Genomic DNA, 17,130 nt, shown 5'->3' with positions numbered 1-17,130 from the left:
ATATGTCCAATAAGGAGCACCACCCAGGCTGCAGCGTTTTGCATAAGCTGCAATCTCTGAACCAGGGAAGCCCCACACAGTCATTGCAATAGTCCAGGTATGATGCTATCAATGAATGTGTCACAGTGGCTAAATTATTGCAATCCAGGAAAGGGTGTAGTTGACATACCAGCCAAAGCTGGTGGTACTTTTTACCACAGAGGCCTCCTAGGTCCACAGACAAAGATGGACCCAATCCGTGTACCTGTTTTTCCAAAGGGAGGCCATACAGGCTGGCTGGCCACACACACACACCCCAGTTGTCAGACCTGGTAACCACTTACCCATAGTGTCTCTTCTGTAACTGGATTCAGCTTCAGTTCACTGACTCTCATCCACTGCACCCCTGCATCCAGACAGTGGTTCAGCTTATGTATGGCCTTTCTTAGGCTGAAATAAAACAGAAAACTAGATCTGAGTGTTGCAAACCTCCTGATGATTGTTCCCAATGTGGATACCCAATTGCAATGCCCCATAAGATGTAAACATGTAGTCCCCCAGTTCTCTGCTGGTGGTCATGCAGATAGGATAGGAACCACCAAACTTCCAAACCACAGAGATAGTCCACTAGGATACCATGATTAATGGTATCAAAAGTAGCTGAAATACTACATGGCCTGTCTCTCCTTCAAAGGAGGTCATATTTTCAAGATAAACCACCCATGTTCCAGATAGTATGAGAAGCCAAAACTCATGGAAACTGAATATGAATGCTGGCAAAATCCTTCATCCAGTTGCATTGGAAGAATTAGAGGAGTATATGACTTGCATATTTGAAATACCAACTTTAAGGCTATTGAAGTATATATCCTGGAAACAAATGCTTTGCAGTCATTTCAACCATTATCCCTTTCATGCATCTTGTCAGAAGTTGTTTTAACTAAATCACCGGTGATGGTGTGGTCTGATATACTTGAAAGTTTTCCTGATTAGGCTGTAATCTTATTTAGGAAACCATAATGAGGAAATAAAGACTGAATAGCACTTTAAACCCAGCTGGCCAGAAAAAAGCCGATCTCAATATTGCTAATAAGCTTCAAAATCTGTAGGTGTTCATCATTTGTCTCTTAGAAGTCGGCAGGGGAATCTGCCAATAACAAGATAGATGTATCATCTGGCTAAAATAGTGCTTGTTGCAATACTTGCTGTGGTTCAGCAGATGTTGAAGGGGCAAGAGCAGCTCTGTAAATCTAGACGGCAAGATGTAAAGTTTGTACCAAGCACAAAGTAATGATGTCTTACTTGCTTGTTACCAGCTAGCCATTTTATAGAACTGAAATTAAATTAGGTAGTATCATGGAAATCGTTTGCTTTGGTGGTCAAGCATACGTGAACCTAGGAAACTTTTAGAGTCCAAAGGGGGATTGAAGAAGTTGATGGTTAACTGGATTTTCAGCATCTGCAATGGCCATGGAGACTATTAGATGTAACAGGGTTCAAAGCTGATGTCAAGCACTGAAGAGATTTGTTAGCAAGAGAGTAATTCCATGGAGGGACGCAGGTGGCGCTGTGGGTAAAAGCCTCAGCGCCTAGGGCTTGCCGATCGAAAGGTCGGCGGTTCGAATCCCTGCGGCGGGGTGCGCTCCCGTCGTTCGGTCCCAGCGCCTGCCAACCTAGCAGTTCGAAAGCACCTCCGGGTGCAAGTAGATAAATAGGGACCGCTTACCAGCGGGAAGGTAAACGGCGTTTCCGTGTGTGGCTCTGGCTCACCAGAGCAGCGATGTCACGCTGGCCACGTGACCCGGAAGTGTCTGCAGACAGCGCTGGCTCCCGGCCTATAGAGTGAGATGGGCGCACAACCCTAGAGTCTGGCAAGACTGGCCCGTACGGGCAGGGGTACCTTTACCTTTAATTCCATGGAAGAGAACACAGTAAGTAGGTCAGGGAGAGGCAGACATCAAGTCCTTTAAAATTCTGTTTTACTAAAGACATGGCAAAGACATTCCCTTTTCTTTATCCTTGAAGTGATAAATGTATCTTCTTTCGATTTTGTCATCCCAGTATAGTTTGCCTATTTATACACACAAACTAGGGAAGGGGAAAAGATGCTGGTTGTTATTGGAAGTAGTAGACCGTCAGTGTGCCACCACTGACTGACTTGCACGCAAAAGTTTTAAGAAGTTTTTTAAGGCTGGATATATTGATAGCACTGAACTGTAAATCTTCCCACAATCCATGGACAAGCAAAATCCTCGTTTGAGAAAAAGGAATTGCCTTTGCAACCTCCTTATCAGAATGAGAAAAGCCGCTCAAGAAATATTAAATAAATGCTCACAGTTTCTACACTTTTTGCTAAAGAGCACTCATTGCTGTAGGATGGTTGTCCATGCCTACCCTAAGCAAAATATTTCAACCATGAGTGTATTCTGTGCCAAAAGTACATTGGGGAAATAGCAGAAACCTGCAGGGAAATGAGGCTTTGAAAAATAGTGTGCAGCAGGGATAGCCAGCATGGTGCCCTCTAAATGTTGTGATTTGCAGTTCTCATCCGCACCAGCCAGCATGCCCAGTAGTCAGGGATGATGGACATGGCAGTCAACAACATCTGGAAGGGAGAATGATGCTGATTTGCCACATTGGTGTACAATAATAATAAACAATAATAATAATTTTATTTTTTATTATTTATACCCCACCAAGTGTTCCTGTTGGGAGGCATTGATTCATCTTGCCCAGCAAGAAAACAACAAAAGGCCCAGCTTATCAGAGCTAACTTTAATCATGGAAAACTAACATGCCTCAGCTTGAAGTGGCTTCTAGTTTTTAAGTGTTCCTCTCTATTGATGAGCAATATTAATTACAGATAATCAAAGGGCATGAGATGAAGCCTTCTGCTCATCAAAATCGGAGTGTTTGTTCAACTTCAAGCTGAATTAATTTTTATTTATAAACCAGATGCCAACATGCATCAAAATTGGATAAAGCACACCACCCCCAAATGTTTCTTTCCCCCTGGTTTACTAGTTTAACCATAAACTGAAATTCTTAACAGGATGATAACTGTCAGTTGCAGTGGCATCACGGAAGAAGGAGTTTACCACTGCCTGCTCCACTGGGCAGGACAAGGATCTGTGCCAAAACTGGTCAGCTTCAAAATGTCACCATTTAATCTGCCTTTGCCGCCACCAGACTCTTTGGTGATAATGACTGAGATCAACAAAATGATTAGGTTTTCTAGCCACAGAGATCATTTGGGAAAGTTTTGAGAATATCCACATCTGTTGGCAGTCTTAACAATGGTGGTCAGCCATCCCATCAAAGAGGTTGAATAGGAAATAGTGCTACCAAAATGGAATATTCAGTGACAAGTGTTTCTCAAAGGTGTTCACTTCACATAGAATTGTAGAGTTGGAAGGGACCCTGAGGATAATCTAGTCCAACTGCCTGCAATGCAAGAATATGCAGCTGCCCCATACAGGGTTCAAACCTGCAACCATAGCATTATTGGCACCATGATCTAACCAACTTGTTGGACTACAACTCCCAGCAGTGTGGACATTGTCCTGGGTTCGATGAGAGTTATAGTTCATGAGAGCGCCAGATTGGGGGAAGCTGCCTCAAGTTGTTTGTTTGTTGCCACCCAGTGCAGAATATGAGGGAGAAGGTGCTGTATTTGGTAGAAATTAAATCCACTGTTGCATTTTTAACATATATTTTTGATTTATTTATTTTTGCTAAAACTACCTCTGTTCAAGGAAAGTATCACCTTCTTTCTTTAAACCACTTTCAGTAGTGTTTTTTAAGTCTTCAGCAGGAATTGTTAGTCCCTCCCCCCAGATAGTCATAAAATTCTGTAGTGCTAACCTGGAGACATTTCCTTTGTGCTTTGGTTGCATATTTTGTCATTTAAAAGCTTAGTTTTTCCCTAAGAAAAGCTACACAAGCTCTCAGCTCTTGAGACACCAGAACTAGCTTTGAACTTCAGAGTACAGATCTAATTACACAGCTTGTAGCTGTGGAACCACTTTTCTCTATTCCAAATTACTTTTCCCAACTTATTTGCATAATGTAATGCATAGAGGTTAGCCACTGAAATAAAATAAAAAATCTCTTGACATAGTTAGGACAGGCTAAGTTAACCCGCTTAGAACTGCAGTGTTGTTCTGTTATATATGCTCATTCAGTAGGCTGAAATAAAAAGATATATTTTGAAAGTACTATGCATTGTGGTCTTGGATCGAGGCTGGTCTTTTCCTTTTAAAAAAGTTTTAGTCCTGAAGTAAATGAAGTTATTGCCATCCAAGTCAGAAAAGATAACTAAGCAGGAGTGTAATGCGGGTTTATAAAACTATATACAGTTTTAGGAAAAAGAATAGGGATACATTTTTCTCTCTTTCTCATAACGCTAAAACGCTGGGTCGCCCACATTTGTATACACAGTGCAGTTAAAATATCATTCTCCCTGGTATGCCAGTTTTCTACCTGTGATAATCTTTTGTTCTTGAAGTCTATGAGCACTCATACACTGTCCGAAGTGGTCCAGGCACTACTTGTATGACCTCATATGCTCCCTGTGAGGACTAAGCCTAAGTTAGAGCTCTGAAACTGAATTGTAGACTGTGAAAAAGAAAAGGGGGGAAAGTGTACATGCTTTCATTTAGTGTACATACCATCTACATTTGTTTGCTCTGAATTAGAACAGGATGGATAACCTGTGGACCTCTAAAGGTTGTTGGGCTCCATCTCCCTTCTTCCCTGATCGATGGCCATGCTAGCGAAAGCTGATGAGAATTTGAGTCAAACAATCTCTGGAAGGCCAGAGGTTAACTAACCCTGATTAAAATAACTTCTATGTGTTTATTGTTTAATTTAGTCCTAAATCACTAGTATTATTAACCAATTCCTGTTGCTCATTTAAAAAATAATAATAATCTCTTTTATTTCAAGGTGATGGTGTTTGTTCATGCACGGAATGCTACTGTCAGAACTGCAATGGCTCTTCGTGAGAAAGCTAAAAATAATGGTCACATTTGCTACTTTTTGCCAACCCAAGGTCCTGACTATGGGCAACTAGAAAAACAAGTAAGTGGTTTCTATGGCTAATTGGTTTTGATGTCCTACCAAAACAAGGTCCATTAATACCTTCCTGTTTTTACTGCTTACTGTGGTGTGTTTTTCTTTTTTTTTTTAATGGATTAAACATTTGGTTCTGTGTTTGAACACACTGATTCATTCTAAGGGTTAAATTTCACAAGCATTGCATTTACCTTGTGTCTGCTTCTAGGGCTGCAAATACATTTTTTTCTAATGAAAGCAGTATTTTAAACATGAATGTGGCATTCATGATTTATGCAAGGCAGATGATGTATGTCAAAACATATTGTAAGCAGTAACCTATAAGACTTTTGCTGTTGCCTCATAGCATGGGAGCCAATGTACCATTTAACCCTCTTTCACCACCTTGGAAACATCACAAGATCTTGACTATATGAGAGCTGTCCTCAACTTAGTAAATTCTCATGCCACCATTTTTAAGTTGCCAGGAGATTAATTTTGCACTGAGAAGGAGCACCGTGTGCATTCTTCTCAAAGGCCTCAATCTTTTAGCTAGAACAACATGACACCTACACCCATGAATATAGTGCCAGTTGGGCCCTGTTTGTAGGATTCCTAGTTTCCCTGGGGGGGGGGGGGAGAGATGTGATATGAATATGATAAATAAAATATTCACAACATTTTGTATCTCTGATAGTATTTCACATTCACATTGTGGCAGCTGCTGTCTGTTAATCAATGCTAGTGTTATGGTAGCTTACCAAGAGTGAATCATTGGCATTCTAAGGTGGTCTTAAATAGAGTGTAGAAGTTGCTCTGTGAGTACATTTAGGTGTATATTGAGTTTATGCTCATGCCAGTTGACAGACTTGTCTTCCTAAGTTCTTCCTAACCATCATCCCCAGTACTGTGGAAACTGGCTCTAGCTGGAGAAGTGAAGGTCTGCATCCTTGACTTCATTTGCCAAACCAACTGTAAACATTACTAATAATTTACCTGCTCTACTTATTCACTGAGCTCTTACCATTGACTTCTGTATTTCTCCCTGGTTCCAGCTGTGGCTGCAAAGTTCAACCATGGTTAATTTACGGTGGAAGAACGTGTGCTGTCTGCTAATATTTCAACATGGGATTTAAGTGTGTTCACTATTTTTTGTTGTTGGTGGTACTCCTTGACATGTCATGCTAATTAAAATCCATCTGTTAAGAAACAGCTACACATTACTAAAACATTAATATTATTTTCCATAAGTGACAGTTTGCTTCTAAAACCCATAGGTTGCTCTCTCATTAGTGATAATTAATGGAGCTATTTCACTGCCCTGTGAGACACACGAACAAAAGAGATGTTTTCATCTGCTGATGTTTGCAGGAAAGAGTCATTTGTAGTTTGTAGCTCATTTATGCAAAACATTTATCATAACAAAACCGAAGCAGAGCACATCAAAGGCTTGCTTCAGATATAACCTTGCTTAAAATGTCAGCAGCTTTCATAGAATCATAGAACTGCAGAGTTGGAAGGGACACCGAGCTTCATCTAGTCCAGGGGTCTGCAACCTTTAAGACAAAAAGAGCCACTTGGACCCGTTTCCGAAGGAAAAAAAAAACTGGGAGCCGCAAAACCATTGCGACATTTAAAACAAATATATCTGACAGCGGGTGGGAAGGTGACATTGGGACGGTGCGTGACTAATGCATGCACCGCCCCCATGTGACGTCACAGCCAGTACAGCGCCCGCCACAGTGGGGAGTGTCGGGGCGCACAATGCGCCTCCTCCCATCACTAGTATCCACCCCGGAGCCGCGGCAAAGGTGTAAAAGAGCCACATGCGGCTCCGAGGCCGCGGGTTGCAGACCCCTGATCTAGTCCAACCCACTGCAATTCAGGAATCCCCACTAAAGCATTAATGACAGATGGACATCCAACATATGCTTAAAAACCTCCAATAAGGAGGGAGTCCATTCTGGGTATGCAGCTTGAGGGTACTTCTGGGTCCATTTCTATGGCTTGAGCCTCACGTGGCCTCAGTGATGCGGACTTCCATCAGCTTTGGCTGGTGGCTCAGCTGCGCCCCTATCTGGGCAGAGATTGCCTAACTTCTGATGACTATGCTCTGGTAACCTCTAGGTTATATTACTGCAACATGTTATACGTGAGGCTGCATCTGAAGACAATTTCGAAACTTCAGCTGGTTCAGAATTTGGCATCCAGGTTGCTCACCAGGACAAGATAGTTTCAGCATATGACAGCAATCCTGGTCCAACTGCACTGGCTGCCAAATAGCTTCTGGGCTTTCTGCTGTTAGCATCTTTTTCTGCATTTCCCCCCTCCCCTTCTGATTTTAGCATGTTGCAATCTTGTAATGAATTCCTTTTACTGAAGACTTATTTTTAAATGTTCTGAATGAAAATGACTTTTTTTAAAAAAGGATTATCTTATTTGCTTGCTGAGAACAATAATACTTTTTCAGTAAAAGATAAGTTAATCCAGTTTGCGTCTTGCTAAGCAGGTAATTACAAAAGTCTGCAGATGAACTTATAAAATGGAAAAAAGTGTTTAATAAATGTAGGAGAATGAGATATAGGAGGTGTTATTAATTAACACTGTTCATATTCCCATCTATACTCTGGCAATATCTTTGGCATAATTAAATGAGATAATATCTCAGTAGAATAAAGTTTAGGGATTGGGGGGGGGCACTGCGGCAAAACAAACTTGTGTTCTTATCCACCTTGTACTCAAAAGAGGAAATGGACTAGTTTGCACATCACATTATCCATCATAGCAAAAATACACTATGGTTTGATGTGAAAGAGCAACCTGCTGATGCGCACCCTTGGGCCCTTTGCTCTTCCCTCATTGTTGGCTTGTGCTGTGAACTGTCCAGCACATCCATCCGAAAAATGAAATTATGAGCAATGGGAACTTTGAGTGCAGCTCTACAATATTTTTCCATTTTTCTGTTCTTACTATAGCAATGGGGGCAAGGGGGCTAAAAGCAGATATTTGCTAGCTTCAGACATATGTAACCAAACATTATAAATTAGACATTACATAATTATTATTATTGTTGTTGTTAATAATAATAATAATAATTTATTTGTACCCTGCACATCTGGCTGGGTTTCCCCAGCCACTCTGGGCAGCTTCCAACAAAGATTAAAAATACATTAAAACACCAGTCATTAAAAAGTTCCCTGAACAGGGCTGCCTTTAGATGTCTTCTAAATGTCAGATACTTGTTTATCTCTTTGACATCTTATGGGAGGGCGTTCCATAGTGTGGGGTTATCTTCATTGTGTTATCCAGATATTTGGGGCTACAACTCCCATCAGCCCCAGCTAATATGGTTGGTGGTTAGAGATGATTGGAGTATACTTCACAACATATGGAGGTCATGGGGTTTGCTGTTCCTGGGACCGTTCCATTTCCAACCTCAATTCTGTTTCTTATGGGTTGCCAATAGAGGAGCAACCCAGCTTTGTCAGGACATGGTTGGCTTGACTTCGTCCTGATTTAATTGAGGCACATGGACTCTTCTGTCATAATAGTCATATGGCAGAGAGGCAGACCTACAGTGATAGTGTGTATGTACACATACATGCATGTGTGGATAGATGTGGATAGTTGTAGGCATATCTTCCCCTTCACTCTGAATAACCCACACTGTGAATCATTAACAAACTGTAATTTGTTTGGATACTGGTCAATAATGAAACTCGTTCAAGTTTTAGAAACAAAATTACTTTTGTCCTCATGCTGGGAAAGATGACATTGAAGAGAGAGTCTATTGTACTTCAGCAGCTTCCTATTCCACGTAGCATAACATTTTGACAAAATAAAGAGCCAGTGGATTTTTTAAGAGCCTGACAGGAGACAACCTGCCCTTTCAGTTTTGAAATAAAACCTCTCGTAGGAATTAACAGACATCTGTAAGTAATTAAGAATTACTCTCAGGAATTTATTCTTGACTAAAGCTTTCAGGCATTATGGATGATGTCAATCCCTTTCAGAAACATTAAGAATTGGAAATAGTTGACACACGCACACACAGAGAGACAGGATCTGGAAAACAGTGGCTTATAGAAATAACAGCTAATCAGAGTTGAAGGCCTGCTTCAGACATAATGTGTCAGGGACCGGCAGGGCTCTGACACGCGTGTGACGGAGGCAGGAGGCCAGGGGATTGATCCAGGAGAGGGGGGCAGCCATTTATGGGGTTTGTCACTGGCCATGAGGCTGGAGCCAGGGCAGCAGGGGGAGAGGAATGCTCAGGGCCGTCAGAGACAGAGACGAGCATGTTGGGGGAAGAGGCTGTTCAGGCGAGGGTTGGGTCAGTTAAATCCCCACCACTTCCTTCCCTGCTGTCTCCTAGAACCAGGAGAGGCCTGAAGAGGGAAGAGCAGTGATGCTTTCTGTGCAGGAGAAGTCTCAGGTTGTGTACATGCACCCCATCAGGTGAGGGTACATAAGCTGGTGGAGGGGCAAGGGCCCACTGTTACTGCAACTGCTCCCCAGGGCACAGACTTTGGGACAGATGCCTAGAGCAGTGTTTCCCAACCTTTTTTGGGCAAAGGCACACTTGTTTGATGAAAAAAATCTCGAGGCACACCACCATTACAGCCCCGTGACGTCAGCGCGCAGCGTCACGCCGGGAGGGACATGAATTGCTAGCAAATTACATAATCACCTCCTTGAGGGCTGGCTCATCTTCTCCGAAGGCAGAACCCCATTAATTAACAGCACAGACTCACACCATACCCAAGACGAGGGGGGAAAACCTCAGTCATGCACATGTGGGGGCTAAATGAGGACGAAGACCGGGCAGAGAGCAGGGTTCAAATCACCCCACCTGGCCAGGACAATCCCTGGGTGCTCCCTTGGGCCACTCGCCTGACCCACCTCGCAGGGCTGTTGTTGCGAGGATAACACGGGGAGAACCACGCGCGCCCCCGGGAGCTCCTTGGAGGAGAAAGCGGGCGATGAATGCAATGCACGAAATATATGAGAGGCGACCAGGTTTTGCAGGTGAGGGGCCCCCGCCAGCCTCCGCTTCCAACACCCGGCGCAACGACGCCGAAGTTTCCCCCCGGGCTCGGCTCGGGGAGCAGCGCTGCTCCCCCCAGGCTCCCCTTCGCCCTCCCGGCTCTCTCTGCCACCCACTGGGGACCCCCCTCACCTGCCAAGTCCGGAGCGCCGGTGGAAGTTGCATGCATGCATGCAGGGCGCCGCGTTGCCATTGCATTGCACTGCACTCCATGCAACGCCTGCACGCATGCATTGCCTTGCACGCCCGCCAAGGGGTCTCCCCGCGGTCCGATGCGTCCCCTCCGGCGCGGATGCAGCATTGCAAAAATAACACACACCCCCGACGCAGCCCTACCTGGGGGGCAGCCTCCGCCTCCGCCACTCCGCCTCCGCGGGGATCCCCGGGCTCCATCCTGCCGCCCGATCTCCGCGGGGGCACAGGCAGGCTGCGCGGGGTCTGCGCGGAAGAGCCCCTGCCCGCCCGGCCGCCACCGCCGCGCTCATTCCATGGCCGGGCGAAGAGCGCTTCAAACAAAACACCCGGCCCGCCAGGCCACGCTGGGAAACGTAGTTTGCGCACCCCGCGCGGGCGCGGAGCCCAAGGGCGAGGGGACTACGGATCCCGGCAGCCCCCGCGCCGGGGACGGAGGGGGAGAGGCCGGGTGCAGGGATGGAGGGACGGGTGGGCGAGCGAGTGAGTGAGTTGCAGCCGCCAAGCCTTGGCCGAGAGCCAGGAAGGGCCTCCCCGGAGGAGGAGGAGGGAGGCGCAGAGCAGGAGGGAGGGAGGGAACCCCAGGGGTCATCTAGTGACGGCGCCCCAATCAAAAATTTGACTTAAAAAATTTTTTTTTTTAATTTTTCCCGCGGCACACCAGGCAACATCTCGCGGCACACTAGTGTGCCGCGGAACAGTGGTTGGGAAACACTGGCCTAGAGGCTAGAAGCATGTGCAAGTGTTTATCCGGGGCACCATGGGAGTTGCTGTAAGTGTCTAAGATGTAACTAAAAGACAAACACATTTCTTGGCTAGAGATTCCTAGGACATAATGCTAAACCACAGGCAGCTGTTATACAGTCTTTCAAGTTGCATTTTAGTAAATTCAGTAGTGACTAGGGATGAGGGGCATGGAACAAGGAGCTCAATGTTTTCTACGCTGTTCTCCCCTGTTTGTTTTATCTTCATATAACAACCCTGTGAGTTAGCTAGGCTGAGAGTCGATGACTGGCCCAAGGTCACTGAGTGAGCTTCATTTGTAGGGATTTGAACCCTGGGGAGGAAGTCAGCATTGTGTGAAGGCATTTTGGCTTCCCTCTCTTCCACCTACATGCTGTTCCAGGAGTTCTCTTGACCCCACACCAAAGCCAATTTCAGGGGCATGGGAGGGGGGGGGGAGGAAAGAAGAGAACTCCTATTGTACAACCACAAGTCCTTGCACAGATCTTCCACTGACAGGACTCATTCATTGATTCCCAACCCTAGTCTCCCTAGTCTCCTGTTGCCATATTTCAAAAAGTGAATATCCCAACACAAAAGTTGGTTTTTTTGCAAAGTTGTTGAGCTGGTGTGATGATTGAAAAGATGCAATCTATAAATAAAGTACCACCTGCAACTTTACAAAGGTTTGCTATGTTTTTATTTTCTAACCACTTATCTGTTATGTGAACCTTGAGTTAGCTGTTCACACCAAGCAAAGGGGGAGGGGGGGAGAGGAAGACTATGTTTTAAAAAATGTACTTCTACGTCACATGCCTTAAACCAGCATTTTAGTTTTGAATCAGTTTTAAACTGAAAATTATCTTCAGAACAGAAACATTTTAATGTCACACTAAAATGTATGAGATTTTATATATATATTTACACACACACACATATATATAGTATTGAGAGCCACCTTGTGGAATTTTTTGTTGTTGCACATTTTTAATTTGATTGTGTTTTTAGTATATAATCTGGTTTGCTGCTGTCTTTTAATATCTTTTTTTTAAGTATTAGTACCTTTGTTTATACACTGATTATGTTTTTCAATATACTTTCTACACTCAGCACTTTGAAAGTAACCTTTCCTCTATTCTTACCTTAAGCTGGTGAGAGGGGGAATGTGACAAATGGAATGATTTTAACAAGGTCAATACTTTCTGCAGATATTGGCTGTGTTTAGATGATCATATATTGGTTTCTTAAGTGAAGATTTGCAGAAGTCTTTCTCACACACACAGCCCCTTGATTCCTCCCTATGCGGTCATCAAACCAAGAAGTTGCTTGAACCATAAGTTGCTTGAACAGGGAAACTATCCTCACCAGCATCAGAACAAGACAGGATCTTAACCATTGAAGTTGGTTTAAAGACTGAAGCTGGTTCAGACAAAATGGGAAACTATGGTTAAAGACTTCCTGGTTTAATCACAGCTCACACAAAGCAGCTTGTGTGAGGAAAACACTTATGAATCTCTGGTTACTAAGCCAGGATCATCCAACCTGGGCCATTGTGTTCAAACATGCTCAATGGTGATAAATGATAACAGATGTTCCAAATAACATAATGCCTTCCTGTAGGTAGTGTAGTTGCTTTTTACACTTCCCTGTTAAATATGCCTTGATGGTATAAAACAACTGAATGATTATGTATATTACCTGTTTGTCTCTGAAACTTGCAAAACAGCACCATTGAGGACTAATGAATGTCTCTTTGGTGCCAGTTCTATGCTTCAACAATGTCAGGTGCCTAAATTGGCTGTATATTTGCAAGAATTTAACAAGCACCTGGCTGGATGTAGGCCATCCTCCAGCACTCCTTCTGTTCTACAGGAAAGTAGATCAAAATGTAGTACGTTAAGACTGCAATTCTAAATACACTTACTAGGCAGTGAGCCCAAGTGAGCACAGTGGGACTTCAGAGTATACCTGAGTAGGATAGTCCTGTAAGAATCACCTGTCCACTTCTTGTGTAAGCCTGCCTGGAAGTCCATTTATTTGGGGTCAGTTTGTGTTTATCATTCTACATAGAATGTTTCAATTAGCAAGGGATGTTTATAATCTCATTTCCCTGCACAGCAGCCTTGTGAGTAAGCTATTTTAACTCATTTCCAGTTTGTTGACCACAAATCTTAGGCTGAAACTGAAGCACAGGGACTTGCTCTCTCTCCTTCTTAGTAAGATCTCAGTTATAGCTGAGACATTTACATCTTGCTTTGCAAAGTGCGGTAAAAATTGGGAAAGCAAAAGCACAAGTAGCTCCCCCCCCCCCTTCGTCACTTTTCTCTGTAATATCTGAACATCTGAGCCTGGCAGAGGCTGCCTTGTGAACCTTGCCATCAGTGATCCATCCACTGGACGATGCTGGCCTCTGTCTCCTGATGTCAGTGTTTTAAATGTACTTTCTTGAAAGATATAGCCACCTCAAAAGCAGATAACTACATATTTTTGAACCCACCTAATATTGCTATTAGAACACAGGTGGCACTGTGGGTTAAACCACAGAGCCTAGGACTTGCCGATCAGAAGGTCGGCGGTTCGAATCCTCGTGACAGGGTGAGCTCCCGTTGCTTGGTCCCTGCTCCTGCCAACCTAGCAGTTTGAAAGCACGTCAAAGTGCAAGTAGATAAATAGGTACCGCTCTAGTGGGAAGGTAAATGGCGTTTCCGTGCGCTGCTCTGGTTCACCAGAAGCGGCTTAGTCATGGTGGCCACATGACCTGGAAGCTGTACGCCGGCTCCCTCGGCCAATAAAGCGAGATGAGTGCCGCATCCCCAGAGTCAGTCACGACTGGACCTAATGGTCAGGGGTCCCTTTACCTTTACCTTTTAATATTGCTATGGGTATGGCATCTGCATATAGGATGACAGAGTTGTTCAGGCTGGCATAATGAAATTTGCTGTTACTCATTTCATAGATTACTAGTATGACTAGATATCTAACTATAGTCATGTATATTAGCAGCTGGTTGCATATTATGAAGGACGTATTTATAACTTATTTTGTAACTACTTTATATGAACTGAGATACATTACTCCACCTCATTTTTTCCTCGTAGCTGCCCTGTAAGGTAAGTCACCATAGGAAATACTGGTTATAAATATAGAATAAGATTCATCCTTGCAGTTCTCTCTACAAAATGGTTTGAGATCTAGCAAAAGAGGAGGAGAGGAGATATGATAGCCGTCTTCAAATATCTAAAGGGCTGTCATATGGAGGATGGAGCGAGCTTGTTTTCTCCTGCTCCAGAGGCTAGGAACCAACCAATGGATTCGAGTTACAAGAAAGGAGATTCCGAATAAACATCAGGATGAACTTTTGATAGTAAGAGCTGTTCAACAGTGGAACAGACTCCCTCAGGAGGTAGTGGACTCGCCTTCCTTGGAGGTTTTTAAGCAGGTGCTTTAGTTGAGATTCTTGCTTTGCAGGGGGTTGAACTAGATGACCCTTAGTGCCCCTTCCAGCTCTACAATTCTATGATTCTATGAGAAGCGGGGAATTTTGTGGGTTCGCCCTTCCCTCTGCAGCCCTCACCACCATTTCCCTAACTTCTGAGCAGATGTTTGTGAGATTCAGGGAGAATGAGGAATCACTTCCCCTCCTCCTTCCTGCAGATGCTTCAGGGTCTCCTTCCACTAATCTGAATATAACCCACAATAAATAACATAATGGGAGGAATTCAACATCTCACTAAAGTGGTTGGTTGTTCCATCAGGGCAAGCATTTTGGCATGCCTTCCTCTGCTCTGAGGGTTCTCCTGGCTGCCCCACTGTGAGCGCACAGGGGGAAAGCCACATTGTGCAAGCGGCTGTCCTTGGGCAGGGTGTCTGCTGACAGGACTCATTGGCTAACTCCCACCCAATGGGTTGTATCTAATGCTGCTGTTGTGTAAACAGAACAGACTTCAGTTCACAAAGCAGGGCTTCTCCAACTTCTCCTCCCCTCCCCCAAAGCCCTGCCCCCATTCACCCCAAGAATCTGCTGTGGATATTCCCTCAACCCACTGGAACAAATTTTTGAGAGTGCACAGGGCGAAATGAGGAAGAGAAAGTCCCATTGCATGAGTGAAAGTCTCTTCTACTAATGCAATGGCAGCATGGATATAACCTGATAAATATGTTTAATCCTACTCAAGTAAATTGAGAAAAGCAGCTTAATCCAAAGTACATCAGCTTAAAATGTATTTATTATTTAGATACCCCTAAGTAGAGTGTGCATATTCATTGTATTCTGCATTAAGATGGTTATTGTTGCTGCCTTTGATATACGAGTTCTGTTTTCCCTGTGACGCACCATCTCTACAGCACTCTAGGATTGCACATTTTCCTTTGCAAGGTATTTTGAGGGAAAGTGTCAATAGTAAAATTAATCTCTCTTGGCTACTGCTTGAGAGAAGATACATCATTATGACATTGTTTTGTTCTCTGCATGCAAGATTGTATGAGAACATTAAAGAAAAACAGCTAGGGGGGAGTAGACTACCATCATATGAGCCATCTTGGGTCATTTGTTTTTGGACTGTGAAACAATGAACAACTCCTGCTACACTAGCTCATAGAATCATAGAATTGTAGAGTTGGAAGGGACTATTCCTTGGAAATGGTGCAATGTGGTCTGCCATTGCCTAGAATGTCACAATTGTCCTTCTTGGGAGCTGATGTCGAGGAGCAAGAAAGCACCTGCAGGAGACAGGATAGACAGGAAAGGAAAGGTGAGGAACCCCATATCATTATCTTCTTTTCTGTTTCTTACACCAACCATGCCCTTTTTTCTTTTCACTGCCTGAAATTTCTATGGCCTGAGGAGATACTTAAGTTGGCAGCTTAGGATGTGTATGTTGGTAGACTTCCTCAGAAGGTGAGCTTTAGTGTCAGAACTTTGTGACAGATTTTTATTATAGTAATTTTGTATAATCTCCTGGTTTTCATAAGGTTGAACAAACATAATCAGAAATGTCTTTAATTGTGATTTAATCCTAAAGGTTATACACAATAATAGTGAAAGTCCAGTGAGATTATTGCACTGTGGACAACATTAAATCAAGGTTGCTAAATAGGCATTGTTCAAACTGCTGGAGGATCAGTTTCCTTTGAAAGAACTCTGAAATATGTAGGTTGGGACTTGGTTACCAACCATTGAATTTATTTTATTGATTGATTGATTGATTGATTGATTGATTGATTGATTGAATTTATATTCCTCCCTATACTCGGAGGTCTTTTCAGAATGCGTTTTGTTGGTTAGATTGTGTGCATTTAGGAGGCGGAACAATTTGGAGCATGTTTTTATCTTTGTTACCACTGAAGCAAAGTCCACTTTAGCAGTCTTTCCAGTTTTATGTTTTTTAATGGAAATCCTGAGAGAGCACCCTTGAAATCTCAATTTCTTCTTCTTTGCCTTCAAATGTAATTTGTAGTCCTGCATCCATACTTTACAAGCTACTGAAAAGGAAGTGAGGAATTGAGCCCAGGCTGTAAATTGAACGTAATGTTTGGTTGGCTATGTTAAGGTCTTCAGCAGAAATCCCTTTCTAATGTGCCTTTGAAATCTGGAGACATGAAATGTTTGTTCTGGAAAATGGGCTTCCTCTTACTGCCCACAACCTCAGGAAAGGAAGGAGTTTTGTGTCCTAGTAATATATCAGTTCTTCAGAAGTTAACCATGACGCATTCTTGAAGATGAACTACATCATTTGGTAACTGAAATTTATTCAGTATCTGAAGAGAACCCAATCTTTTGGAAGGCAAATAATACAATTTTGTTTTGGGATGCTATCTGTATGTCCGTTCCTCTGTTCCAAAATATGCATCAACTGAAATATGCAGATGTGCATATTTAGAAACCTATTAACTGCCTCTCTACACTGCGTATTTTACTTGTGCTGCTCAAGGAAGACCCGAGAATGCCCCTTTGAGCATACACTGGCAATTCTGTAGAAGAATTGCAAATTCTCGGTTTCTGGCCCACAAATATGAGCTCATTTCCACAAGGATGTTATGAAATCCCAATATTCTTTGTAAAACCTTTAATTTGCGCAGGATTTTGCTGTCTGAGACATAAGTCAGGCCTCTGAATCAGAATGATCTTGTAAGCG

General features: G+C 43.4%; 1 protein-coding gene across 1 annotated transcript in view; it reads left to right on the top strand.

Moving 5' to 3' along the window:
- The window catches only part of ASCC3 (activating signal cointegrator 1 complex subunit 3), a 211,899-nt gene that overhangs the window by 97,886 nt on the left and 96,883 nt on the right, over window positions 1-17,130 (top strand). The window contains exon 14 of the mRNA XM_083497618.1: window positions 4,927-5,061. Coding sequence (XP_083353744.1) covers window positions 4,927-5,061 — 135 coding nt within the window. The remainder of the gene's footprint in view (window positions 1-4,926; window positions 5,062-17,130) is intronic.

The sequence above is a fragment of the Podarcis liolepis genome (assembly GCF_965112155.1).
Source record: "Podarcis liolepis genome assembly, chromosome: 3".
NCBI classification, from domain to species: domain Eukaryota; kingdom Metazoa; phylum Chordata; class Lepidosauria; order Squamata; family Lacertidae; genus Podarcis; species Podarcis liolepis.
Note: the sequence above shows the minus strand (reverse complement) of the source record. Positions and strands in the feature narration are given on the sequence as shown.